At 37.5% G+C, this 13,696-nt stretch overlaps 2 protein-coding genes across 3 annotated transcripts; both read right to left on the bottom strand.

The window, feature by feature from the left end:
* Window positions 1-2,042: 2,042 nt before the first annotated feature.
* LOC118737768 (prolyl 3-hydroxylase sudestada1) lies at window positions 2,043-6,945 on the bottom strand. Of its 2 annotated transcripts, XM_036468513.1 has the most exons (8): window positions 6,726-6,942; window positions 4,177-4,267; window positions 3,968-4,107; window positions 3,709-3,906; window positions 3,440-3,634; window positions 2,735-3,210; window positions 2,526-2,667; window positions 2,043-2,456 (listed from the first exon to the last, which is right to left on the bottom strand). In XM_036468513.1, exons 1-8 carry the CDS (start codon window positions 6,775-6,777, stop codon window positions 2,134-2,136), a joined length of 1,617 nt encoding a protein of 538 aa, XP_036324406.1. In that variant the 5' UTR covers window positions 6,778-6,942; the 3' UTR covers window positions 2,043-2,133. The 2 variants fall into 2 exon arrangements, with proteins under 2 accessions (XP_036324406.1, XP_036324407.1); XM_036468514.1 differs by lacking the exons at window positions 2,043-2,456; window positions 2,526-2,667; window positions 2,735-3,210; ... (2 more) ...; window positions 3,968-4,107; window positions 4,177-4,267 and adding an exon at window positions 4,698-6,424 and having other exon boundaries at window positions 6,726-6,945.
* Window positions 6,946-8,893: 1,948 nt separating this feature from the next.
* LOC118738258 lies at window positions 8,894-13,667 on the bottom strand (the record flags this gene model as incomplete). Its single annotated transcript, XM_036469183.1, has 10 exons — window positions 8,894-9,205; window positions 9,264-9,395; window positions 9,639-9,875; window positions 9,965-10,389; window positions 10,444-10,799; window positions 10,883-11,258; window positions 11,335-11,639; window positions 12,568-12,748; window positions 12,818-13,367; window positions 13,425-13,667. Coding segments are annotated over 10 exons (2,925 nt in total), but the record flags the coding sequence as incomplete, so codon positions are not given.
* Window positions 13,668-13,696: the final 29 nt, after the last annotated feature.

The raw sequence follows: 13,696 nt of genomic DNA, 5'->3' as shown, positions 1-13,696 counted from the left end.
GCATATTTAGGGGATTCACAAGACGTGTTAACCGTCGTAAAATCTTAAGGTTAACATCTTTTTTAATTAAAATGGTTTTAGGGGATTTCTAACTAAACCGAAATTCTTTTAAACTGATAAAGAATATATAATTAGCCAACCCCCCAACCATTTTAACCGCTATTTTACATAAACAAGTGTTAAGCTTAAGATTTTACGACGGTTAACACGTCTTGTGAATCCCCTAATTAAGTCAACGAAAGACTTAAGACACGAACTTTTCTTGCACAGAAAATAAGCAGTGCACCCGAATCATAAACGGTCTGGAAATCGAAATGGTCCAGCTTTACTCTGGCTTAGAAATGACAATTCTTACTGAAACTATTTTTCACTGTTTGTTCTTATTTTATTCGCGTTGAAAACGTTCTCCGTACTTGCATTCGTTGCTTGAGAACGCTCCCGAGTCTTTTGTGCGCATTTTGTTCTTTACAGCTCTCAATACGTTTGTTCCCGTTTGGTTCTTTGGCCGGCAAGTTCTTGATATTACATTTTGTTCTCGTGCAAAACTAAATCAAAATCGGAACGCGTTCTTGGACCTCGCAGAAATTTTAAGAAAAAGCAATTACTTAGTTCTTATTTATACGGTTCAATCTTCAGGCTCTAATTTCAAACTGTAACGAATCCAAAAAGTTACAGAAGAATGGGCACAAATAAGATTAAGATTAATATTTCGACAGAGATTCTAATTGCGGTTGAGGCTAAGATTGGGATTGAAATAAAGATTAAGATTAAGATGAAGATTAAGTTAAGATTAAGTTTAAGCAAAATATTGTCGAGGTTTCTAGATAGTGGCTTCAATGTCCCGAGAATGCCAGTGCTACAACTGGCTGCAGCCTAAGAAATATCTGATCTGAGGTCTCTCCAGTCTAATGTTCCGTAGTGTTATTATCAGGAGCTACAGTGATCTGGAACCCAAAGTAAATAACGTAGTTTATGTATATCAACTTAGTTTAGTCGAGACTTGGATTGCCGGGCTCATTTGGAAAATATTAGAGTACTGGTCAGTGCCTTAAGTCCCGCTTGGATGTCACTACAAACAAGTAAAATTTTATCTCTTCAAGTACTCTTTTCTTTTCAGCCAGCACTCAGAGATATTGTGACTTTAAAGGCCTTCTCGTGGATGAAGATAAGTCACGGTAAGTTTGGCAATGCATCCAGAGCATCACCATGTGTCTTAGGGGAAGCTCCCGTAAACAAATTTTCCACGCTATTGACTGAAAGTTTGCTTTATCACTAAACTGAATAAAGAGACTTAACATAAAGGTGTCAATCCACAGTACCCCTCTAGGTGACCAGAATGCTGTTAAGGCTTTGAAAATAGGGATGCAAACGATGATTCCACATTTTTGAAACATCGATAATATCGGTTCAAAATTCGATGTTTACCATCGATGTTTACAATTTCCTAAAATCGCTTAATTGACGATACATCGATGTCAGTTTCAACGATGTTTTAAACATCGACTTTATTCTGGCTCCATGTGTGGAATCCGAGTTTACTCGTAGCTTTCAGTATTAAGAATGCTAACCTAATCATTAAAAAAGGATGGGACTCCCGTTAGAATTTTAACCAAATTAGGCTTTGGAACTTTTTATCGAAAAAAAAGGTCAGATTTTTCAAATTGAAACTGTTGTCCCCCATTCTCTCTCTCTCTCTCTCCTGTCGCGGGGATTTTCAAGGAAATGAGTCCCTAAAAGAGCTGATAGTCTCACTTCTTGCCACCGTGAATGAACCAATAGGCCTCTGGAGCGAACCTGGCTAATCTTTTTTAAGAAATTTTCTCAGCGTAGCAGTGAAACTCAAAGTATCCATATCGCTGTAGTTTTTTTTTTAACGAAGCCCTATACGAAAAATGAATTATCTTCTAGTACTCCTAAAAGTACCATCCTAAAAGTGAAGCTAAGAAGATACGAGGCCGACAAGCTTTATTAAGTCATTACGAATGGCAGCCATTACATAAATCACCTCCTCAATCTAAATTACAATTAATAACACATATCCATTCTATTAATTATTATATATATGTATTATGTATTAGCAAAATCACTACACCTCACAGTGTATGTATTGAACGGCTCATATATATAAATTATTTATGTGCATTTTTCTTTTTTAGCTTTTCGCAATTTCGTTACTAGTTTACGTATCATTGTAAATGATGTAATAACAGGTACCATAATGGGCAGGAACAATGGAATGTATATGGCATATTTTTGTTCGTCTGGAAAGTATAATTGCGCCAACAAGCTGGCATCGAAAAATGCGTGTTCAGAGGCGATGAAGGCGCTTCTTGCGTAATTGGAGGCAGCTAACAAATTACCGCTTGCCAACGTCTGCTTCGCCAAAAGCACTCTTTTATAGGCATTATTAATGGATTGGCCCACATCATCATTGATGACAATATAACTGATATTATCTGGAATTAAGGGGAGAAAAAGCTATTTTGCAATGAAATTCAAATATGAAATGTACGCCACTGCTTTACCCAACAACTTAATGAGACTCTGCAATGTATTACTTGCTGTGGTGATATGCATTACAGCGCTACGACGTATGTAGGCTTCATATTCCCAACGACGTGGTTCTATTTGCTCTAAGGCCACAGTCTTGACGCCATCAATATTAAACTGTAAGTAAAAGCATAAACTGCATAATAATAGGAGTAACTATCAAAATAAGTGCAAGAGTTCTCACCTCTACATTTATGTCTAACAACTTTTGCAATTGATACAACATGATTTGCATAACATCGTTTGTATTCACATAAAATTCGACAGGCTGCTGAGCGGCGTTGTAACTTACACACGCCTCTGCGGGTGGATTGGCAATGATAATGCCACCCCATTTAGGTGATATAAACGAGTCCACTTTTTGGCGCGTAGCTTGTTTATTGTGACGATTATAAATGTGCACAGGTGCTATATCGCATGGTGTTATATAGACCACTAAATTGATAGCTGGCTTGGCAGTTATACCAACGCCCAAATTTTTCTCGATTGAGGTAATAATATGCGGCAAGTCGGTCTCGCCCAAAGCATAATGACGGCCTAGTTTCGAACTGTCGCGCACCTGCTTTAAGTCCGCCTCAAAAGGTAATTGATACTTCCATTGCGTCGTAAGGGTATAATTGGATATTTGAGAAACTTCTTTTAGAAATGGTGCAATGTAAGCTATGAGAGAAAAATTAGAGGTAAACCAAATGACAGAATACAAATAATTTTATGTACGCTCATTAGATCGTTCCCACGACAGTCGGGTCTACGTAACCGGAACGACCCAGATTTATATCTGGCCAAGGACTGTCACTCCAGCAACACTCCCCAAAAAGTCTTTGGGGAATTTGTATGCTGCTACAACAACAACAACAGAATACAAATTCTCAATATAGACAAAACATACTTTCTACAGCCATGCGTACATTCCACTTGGCATTCATTATGTCCGGGCGTGGGTTTAGTATCGAAACAACAACATCGTACTCGGTCTGTGGCGCTTCGCTCTTCACCCCGTGCCGGTGATCCTCGTTCAGTATTTGTTGTATACGATGTGTTTGTAGAATAAGCAGATTTATGACGTGCTTTATACGGCTAGCAGCTGCAGGGCATTCAAAATGGTAACTCCATGTGGGAAATAATAATAATTTGTTGCGGTCAACTCCGGTAACTTACAAGTATCGCTTCGTATTAATGCAGACCGGTCGGACGTAAGTAAAACTTCTTCCTGAAGCTTAGGCCACTCAATGAAAATAAAATCACCTGCTCGGATTTCCTCTTGTTTCAACAATAGACTTTCGAGGGCAGCAGGTGTCTTCGTGTTAAAAGCCTTTTCGAATGGTACAATTTGTACAAATTGTGGTCGCCATAAATCTAAATTTGTACAAATTTAAGTTTAATTTGAATACAAAATTAGTTTAGACAATAAGCAAACCATTGTTGGCATAAACTTCAGTTAACTCCTTGACTAGTAGTTCCGCTCGCGACTTCTCAAATGAAAATATGGCAATTTTGTTGGCGATTTCCAAAGGCTCATCGCTCAAACTCATGATGTCTGCTGATGGCAAACTGACTCTGTAGAGAGGGGAAATAATTTTATTAGAAATAGAGTTTAATAGAAAATTACCAATGAAAGTGATTTACCTGTAAACTTCCGTTGTTTTCCACCACATCGGTACGCCCACAATAATGACCACAATCATAAAAGCCATCGAAGCAACGAGGCGGTATTTGTCTAAAAAGGAACAGAAATTGCGAAAATATAAATAAACTCATGTGGTATCTCCTTGGTCGAGTCGCAAATGTGACAGAGATTATACAACCATATCCTCAACTTATGCAGATGCCCTCTTCGTCTGCAGTGTGCCGTAAGGATAACTATTAGTATTTTTAAGAGTTTCTAGTGAGCAGCTGATTAGAATTTGGAAAAATCTTCTTGTTATAACTCTGACTTTTCCTGGCGAAGGTCATCCCACCGAAGAATTGCTCTCCTTTCTGAGCTATTTCTTAATAGTGTTGGGATAAAAATATAAAAAATAAATTTTTAAAAAACAGGACAAGAAATTCAAGAATTTCAAAATGCATCATCCTTTGGTACTGATTTAACTAAACCCCTTTTCGCGTACGGTTTTACTATAACAATTTAAATAAAACCACGATATACGTAAGTAATTTCAATACAATTTCAAGCGTATAAATTTATTCATCTCCTCTTAAGGAGAAGGGAACTAATTAAACAAACATTAAATTTAAGATCATTTAAATTAAAAATATAATTATCGCACTGATAACCCAGTTGATTATATTTGTGCGTCGCAATTCAACATATCAAAGTTCGGCATTCCAGTCTACTCTTTATAACTGCATGAAATCACATAGACTGGTCCTCTTTCTAGCGGTGTATTGCGCGACACATATTTAGTGAATTTTGTTGTTCCTTCACAACGGTACACAATATTCAGTGCATTATCAACTGGCGTAATAGTTAGCAATACAGAATCATCTTCCTCGCCGGTGTTATAATCATCATTGTTTCGCGGTTCATCCGCATCGGGTGACAGATATGTAACAACAGCAGCACCTTCGCTAGCATTCAAATAGTAAATTAAGTCCAATGTATTTTCGTCGCATATGGCTTCATCGCCCAGCACAGTGTAGTTGCCGTGCGACCAACGTTGAACTTGTAAATTGTACGTTGGGCTAGTTGCATTTGGCCCAGCCAAGTCCAGATCTGTATAGTCACGCAATAAGGCAAACATTTCTGCGCTTGCAAAAAGTTCAATTAAGCGTGATATCGTTTTGCTTGCTGTATTGATGTCGAGTACTTCATAATTGTGTGCATTCGCCGGTCCTTCCAGTCGCCATTTTAACGTATCGTCTTTGAGTAGTTGTTCCATGGCCTGTTCAAAAGTTTCACGCCTTAAAAATTCATATAAACAAATTTCGGAATTATCTTCTATGCGTTTTTGAATACTTTTTTTGGTTTGCGGTTTTAAGTACACCTCATTTAATAATTCATTTATATCGATTGCTACGTTATTTGCTGGAGAAATAAAATCTAGTTTAGACAATGGACGCATTATATCAGCAATCATGTCATTGTTAGACGCTCCATGAAACCAACCATTTATGGTTAGACGTGGGTAGTCGTAAGAAGTGACTTCACCGACTTGATGAAATGAACGGGAGCCCACTTTGAAAAAGGCGAATTGGTTATTTTTTGGTGATATTTTTCGCTTTACAGGAAATAGAGGAAAGCAGTTTTCATCACTACCGAATAGCTCGAGACACCCTCCTTGCTCTTCACGCCAATTTTCTACACTCTCCCACGGGGATAAGTAATAAATGAATGCAATCTGCCTATCTTTTAATAAGTCGTCGTGCACCAGCAAGTAGTCTCCGCAGGTATACATAGAACAGGACGCTGATACATAATCCAACTTTAGGCCTGTTAATGCCTCCAGCCAAGGCCGCACTGTTCGCCGTAGCATTTGCAGAAAACTAGTAAGTAATTTACATTCGGCCATATTTGATAAATCAGTACTTTGGTAAAATTCGTACAAATCCATTTGCTTCCGAGACCATTGTACCTTCTGTACCATCTCATCAACAAGTTGTCGGCAGGTCCTTTTGTTTTGCAGCAGATCTGGTAGCAGACACACCTGAAACGGATCTCTAAACACCTTTACTGACGTGGATAAATCATGATAGTCTTCCTTATCTTGAGCACTCCACTGTGCTTTCAATTGCTCTGCAAACGATGGTGATGTATATGAGTGATTCAGCGTTAAGTCCGCTGTGGTTTTAACATTCAGACTGAGCTTTGGTAACTTGCTACGGGGTTCATCGTCTACGGTTCCAATATTAAAACCACCATTATTAGTTTCAGCAACTGCAAAAGCAATACAATGAATTTTATTGTATTAACCAGTAAAATGTAAAACGCATACCTTATCAAGTACAAATGTTTGTTAAAAATAAACTTTTATTTTCAAAGGACTGTTGTTTAGAGAATGTCTCCTTATTAAGGGCACTGAAAACACTTGGAAGCAGTTAAGCAGTGTGAAATATTTTGTTTTGATGCAATAATATTTCCAATTATTTTCGCAGAGGGGCCCATTTTTTGTTAGGCGACAGCCTCGCCCTGCACATGGGCTGAGACAGACTAAATAAAAACATATTTTCGAGCTTACCTTCACCATCAGCAATGTCCTCATTTGTGCTTATAGCCTTTGACCTTTCCATGTTTCGTTTTTCTGTTAGTTTCCTTATTTTCAATAAATTATGCACCAAATAAAGCCGATTTTCTTTTCTTCAATAACGTGTGAAAATATTTTTTCGCACCTGACGGCAAAAAGCCGTGTGTCAGACCCAAGACAGAGTGGGAATGTCGAAAAAACATCGATGCATCGAAAATCTCGATGTTTTGCTTCGATGTATCGATGTTTTTTAAAAACTGACATTGCCGGTACATTGAACCGTCATTCCAGTTTTTCAATTGTTCAAAAAAGAGAAGTGACTTTGTCCAAAAAATTTAAATGGCTGCAAAAAAAAATCCGTTAAAAACATAATTAGCTCAGTTTCAGTAATTTATTACAATTTTTCTACAATTTTGCTAATAACAGTCGCGATCCCGTACGAGTCCGGACTAGTGAGAATCAGTTAGATTTTACTGGAAATCGATCCCGTACTCGCAAAGCTAATTTATACAAGATGGTAGCAAGAATACAACAAACAACAACCACATGTATTTTGTACATGAACGAAAGACACAAGATCACGCCTTCCCAAAAGAAAGAAAAAAGTTATTTTCTAGCTGTTGAAATCTCGACGCCATCTTTGTTGTAAGAAGTAAACAAAGAAGAGAACAAAAAAAACGCGTAATTGTTGAAGGCATGAATAATCATTTTTATTATGCAAATTCTTCTATAAATCATGTCGTTGTATTAAATTATTCTTTACCTTATGTGTGCACACGTTGTCACAAGCGAAAATTAAGAAAATTGCCGTAAAAAGCCACCACCAAATTGTAAACAACGAACAAATGTAAACAAACGGCGAATGTCAAGGTCGCCCAACTTTTTTCCTAAATGCGATTATAACGGGCTACTAAGAAGAAGGCGTGATCTTGTATTTTTGGTTCATGTCAAGGCGAATTTATACAAGGTGGTGTTACTGGCGAATTCAGATTACAACAACGACAACCACATGTATTTTGTATGGAGGATGTTATGTCAAATCCCAATTCGCTCCAAAGTTTACATGAATTTTGTTTTTGTTTGAAAGTGGGTGGAGTTCTGCCGGCAGGAGAAGCCATACAATTTAGACACCAGCGTAAGGAAAACGATGAAATACCACAAACTACAAATTAAAATCGGAGGTAAGCAAGCATCGACCACTTTATGCAGGAAAACATGCGCTGCGACAAGATGTTATCACTTTTTCGGCACCTGCAATACAAACACAAAAACTCTAAATAGTTAATTGATAAGACCTATTCTTTTGAACACATTTCAAGAGTGGTTGTATATTTTTTGTTAACGTTGTGCTTAATTCGCCATATACAAAGATGGCTTGAGAAATTGGTGAATCGTGAAGAAAACATGTTTTCTCACTGCAAATTCACAGCTGTCAACTCATTGTTCTTCGCCATATTCTTTGTTTACCCGTTGCCACAAATGTAATTCTGCGGGAATGCGCAATCTTGTATTCTATCGTTCTTGGTGGAAAACTATGTTTTGTATATTTTTATAACTGGAAAAAATTTATTTGAATGGAAAAAAACGCCTAATTGGCGCGAATTCGGCAAATCTGGACACTCTGATTCAGTACAAAGCAGAATTACAACAAACACATCATTTTGACAAAAGATACACATTCGCCGTGAAATCGGTGGATTCGATAACAGCACCTTGTATAGATTCGTCTTGCCTCGAATCAAAGAAAAACATCGATGTATTTTTGCCACCCAGACATCTTTAAGCCAGAGGTGTTAGTGATTTTATTTTGCGTTGCCACATGTTAGGCACGTTGGCATTTCGTATTTCTGCTCATTTGCCCGAAAATGTAAAATCAAACCTAGAATTCGCAACAATAGTGCGCAGTTGCATATTTGGCAATTGATTTTAAATTTAAACTGCAGCGCCAAATAACTTAAGGAGGCAATAAAGTTGGCGTTCTGCAAATCGTCGTCCACAAACTAAAATCGCTGAATATTTGGGCGTGTACATCACACATCAATTCTTAAAATGCTGCCTTTTCAGAAGTCGCATCCAACATACGTTTCTAATTAACATTTATCATATCGTATGAAAAACCGCCTATACAAGCATTTTTTATAAATAACAATTTTTTTATTAAAATATTCAAAATTAACAGAATCTTCAACGTGACATATGAATAGTAGAAAAAAAGTAAACAAAACCTTCTAGGTTTTAAATACCTTTTATAATACAAATAATATTAGGTCATAATGGCCAAGAGACTAGCAAAAAATATAAAACGGATTTAGGCAAAAACCTTTTGAAGCTATATTAACATTCGAATAGTTAAGCTATATCTCGGCTACACTTTCCCAAAATTTCGAATGAGTAGCATCGTCTTTGCTTAGCGCCAACTGATATGCAACCTCAAATGCCTCACCCAACGTTAAAATAATTTCGTGCGAAAGCTCCTGGAAACCAAGAATAAATAAATTAAACATTTAGCAAAATTTTAAACTCCCATATTACCAAATTATCCACCATAAAAACGTGGCAGTAGTGAATGTCCTCCTCCTTCGTTATATACGCAAAATAGCGCAAGTCCTCAGCATCCTGACATACACAATTGATATTTTCAATGTCGTGTATGCAAATGGTAGACTTGAAAATTAGAAAATAAATTAAAACATGCAACTGTTCATATTAATATGCATAAACATATAATTTTTTAAAATCCTAGGTTTTACAAGCTTCAGTTTTCTACAGTATATGCGCTTCAAACTTGTCCTTAAAGTATATTTTTTAAATGATCTTTAAGTTAAAACAATTTATGATCAAATAGAAAAATTTCGCTGTAGCAAAATGTTAAGAGGTGATAGATTATACCCAAAGATTCGCACTTACACTATTTTCTGCATTCAGAAACTTCACTCCAGCAGAGGAAACCGCAAGCCCAACTCTAAGGCGTGTATCCTGATTAGACTCTTTTAGCATTTTGGTTAGACTATTACAATCCTTCAGCAGGTTGGATTCTCGTTCTTTAACCACTGGCAGTGGTGTAGCGTTGCGTTTAAATTTCAGTATCGATTTTCGTGTGGAAGCAGTACCACGCAATTCTCTAATGACTGTTGACCCCAGATACTGAAATTAAAAAAAAATATAAATATGTACATATGTATGTAAATTTACATTAAGACAAATTTTCCAAAAAAAAACGTTGGTGTCCATACATAGACGGTGTAAAGTATTTGTCCAAAGATAAGGGTGTTCGGCGAGTGGCACCAGTTGCTATTGCAGTCATTGTTATTGCCCAAGCACAAGTCTGCTGGCCTGCGTATTTGCAACGTGTCTTTCGTGACGTTAAAAGTAGTTGTTTGTTCGGTTCCAAGCTCCCCTTTTAAAGTCTTATCCACCTTATTAACTTCATTGCCGATACTCTCTAGAATCGTGTCGATTTCGGCCCAAACCTTCGCATCATTAAAATCTTCAATGCTGATAGAATTATTTTTCTGCTGTGAAATGTTTCGCTTAGGTGGAAGCGGTTTTATTGAGCGCACCAAACTTGGTGAACGTAGCCCACTAGATATATGATTATTGGAAAAGCCGTCTTCCTTGCCATCCATTGTTAAATTTAATGAGGAGCCTTTAAAGAGACCTGCAGGATAATACATTAATAAATTTAACTCTATAAAAATAACTTTCAGCTTGCCGGCAAAAGGAGCATCACCCACGAACTCCTCCACGCAATCTGACACTCGAGAGTTTGTTGGAGAATCGGGAAGCTCAAACAGATTAATTGCGTCTACAATGAAAGATTCCAAGTCAGAATGCGGATTTTGCTTCAGGCCTACGGATTGTCGTTTGCTCTGCACACTTCGGGGACGCATAAATTCGAGTATTGTGTGCTCCGCTTGAGAAACCGATGGCGGCGGGAAGTCGGGTGTAGGCGAATGCTTCTTATCACTTACGTTTTTGCAACCATTAAGATAATTGGTATTGTTGTTTGCGTCTTTCTTGGCAGCTTCTGCAATTAATGGCTGCGTCGGTGGGCTTTGTGTCTGTAATCTAAAAGAAGTAATAGATATTTATATAGAAAGCGTAAAGTAAGGATGTGTAAGAAAATGATAAGTGGTGTTATTTTTACTTACTCCCGCGACGTTGATAGTGATAACACTGCTGCCGATTGCGTGCGATTAATATTTGAATTTGATGTGGTTAAAATGTGATTGATATTGATATTGGCATAGTCATTGGTTCTTATGGAACGCGGGCTTGGTATTGGTTTTTTCGGCGATGAAATGCTTGATGTCGAGCATGTAATAGTAGTATTTAAATCAGTCATTTCTACATACTCATCCACATACCGCTGTCGCTGATATATTGTGGCATTAGTGCTTATGGAATACGAGCTTGGTAAAGGCATTTTCGGTGCTATGTTTGGTGAAGAGCGTGTAAAAGCATTTGAATTAGTCATCTTTACATACTCGTCAACATTGCAATCGCACCGAATGGCGGGTATGGCGCCTGATAAGCAAATATTAGAAAAAAGACATAAACTACACCACTAACAAAAAGATATGTACAGCACAAATGGACATACGTTTCTGTCCATGGAGGACATCACTCGCCGATCCGGTTTTAGCCAAGGCGATGTGCTCATATGTTTTGTCCGGTTTAAGGATACGGCTGCCAAATCTACTCGGACTGCTAGGGCTTCGTGCACGCTGTTCGTTATTAAAAACATTTAGCAGCGATCGCTGTTTATTTACTGCTGCGAAATTTGTCGAAGCATTGCCTGCATGAGACTTTTGCCAAAGTATCGGCTTCATTTTTAAATAATTTGCTTGCGGTTTTGTCGACGTTTCCAATGAGCTCATAGAAACAGAGAGTCCATTTGCTTTTATACTATAAACAAATATCTATGTATCTATAAATTCACTGAAATGATGCATTTACATAAATATGTATGTACAATGTATTAATGCACATACATAAATGAAAAAATGAACATGGGACGATGCACATAAATATAGGTATATAAATAATTACGAATAGAAATAGCGCATGGGAGTAGCGGCTTAATAAGCCGAGAAAAGTTTGTTAACCAAGTAATATGTAGGCTTTTTGTACGTATTCTCATAAAAGGGAAGGGAAGAGAATTTCATCAAAAAATGTGTGATAGTTCTATGATTTCATAAATAAAGCAAATGTAAACAATTTGCATTTGAACGATTCTAGGCGCTCCCCTTTTCCAAATGATCATAGTATAAAAATTGCAGGGTAATCACTTCATAAGACAAACTATTTTTGATGGACGGTTACATTTTTATCGCAACATGGTAATTGGAGTTCTGTACTTTTTTGTTATTTTATGAGCAATGAGAATCATCAAGCACGAAAGCACGAATGGAGTAATGCTTAAAACAAAAAAAATACATACATATATACACATAAAAGTCCCACAGTTGCAGATGATTTAAGATAAATAGTAATGCATTATATATTTTCACAGTTATAGACACTTACATAACTTTGGTTAGTTTTGAATAAATGGTTGCCATTTATATGCATGATCGGGTAAATATATGTATGTTTATAAGTAGGTGTTTGTATGTAAATAATAATAAAGCTTCGGCAATCACATAGTTAATACCATACAAAGATTGATTATAGTGCTGGGTTGCATCTCAAGCGATAGGATACGAGTAGCTGTTTAATGACAAATCTATGTCAAGTTTATGATAATGGTCGTGGACAATGGGTGCATCAAATGGAGCATTCTGAGTGTGAGGTACAATACACAAATGTGCCATTCATTCTTTCCCAGTCTTACGTCTTTGGCATTAGAAATTCCTTGTGTGATGTGGCACTGACTTTTTGTTCGTTAGTCCTTCGATCGAAGGTCACATTTGGCACTGGCGAGATGGAACTATCGCTGCGTTCATGATCATCTGCATCGCTAAGCTCGTTAATTGGTTTGAAATGAGTGCCATTTGAAGCGTCTTTATAAAAATCTAATAACATACATATGTATGTATATGTTTGAGAGTTTTTAGATAAAAAAGAATTATCCCAATTTTTACCTTTTATTGCGCACACAATTTCATAGGTAACGTGAGGTGGATAGTCTTTAAGCAAATCAAGCGCTGTGTTACCTGCACCGTCAGTAGCATTTGGATTGATACCAGCTTGCAATAGAACATTGACCACAGCTTTTTTGCCGCAAAGTGCTGCCTCGTGCAGAGCAGTTCCCGAATTCGTCATAATGTTAACGTCCACTCCAGCGGCTAGTAGCGCTTCTACTACTTTTTTGTGTCCATTACGACTAGCTAAATGCAAACATGTGTGAGTAAAGAGATGTGTTGATGGCGAAATGGTGTATGGGGTGCACTCAGCTACCGGGCTGGAGGGTGTATTACTACCAGACGAGCGATAAGGAGCCAAAAGTTCTGGATGTGTACGTATTAGTGTTTGAACTGCCTGCAACCGTCCGAATTGCGCTGCTAGATCTAGTGCAGTTTGAAAACTATTGTTGCGGACAGTGGGGTCCGCGCCGTAGGCAAGCAAAATGGCTAAAACAGTGTTGTGACCGTGTTGTGCGGCACAATGCAGTGGAGTTTCATTATCAATAGTCTGCAAATGAAATCAGAATAAAATTTAGAAGAAAATTAAGAAAGGTTTGTTTCAAACCTGCGCATTTGGATTAGCTGCTTTGGGCGTTTGCAGTAATAGTTGTTTAACTATCTCATCATGACCTGCCCATGCTGCTAAATACAATGGAGTTGAGCCTCTTATGTCTGGCATGTCAGGTACAGCATTATGAGCCAATAAGATACGCACGATGTTGATGTGGCCATTCAGACAGGCGTGATGTAGTGGGGTATATCCATTAACATCTTGACTGTTTATACATGGACTGCGACGAAAGCTTTTGACGAAAATTAAAAAGTTAGTTGTATGTA

Source organism: Rhagoletis pomonella, unplaced genomic scaffold, assembly GCF_013731165.1.
Source record: "Rhagoletis pomonella isolate Grant_MI unplaced genomic scaffold, Rhpom_1.0 Rhpom_scaffold_00004, whole genome shotgun sequence".
Classification (NCBI taxonomy): Eukaryota; Metazoa; Arthropoda; class Insecta; order Diptera; family Tephritidae; genus Rhagoletis; species Rhagoletis pomonella.
This window is presented reverse-complemented; position numbering and strand designations above follow the sequence as displayed.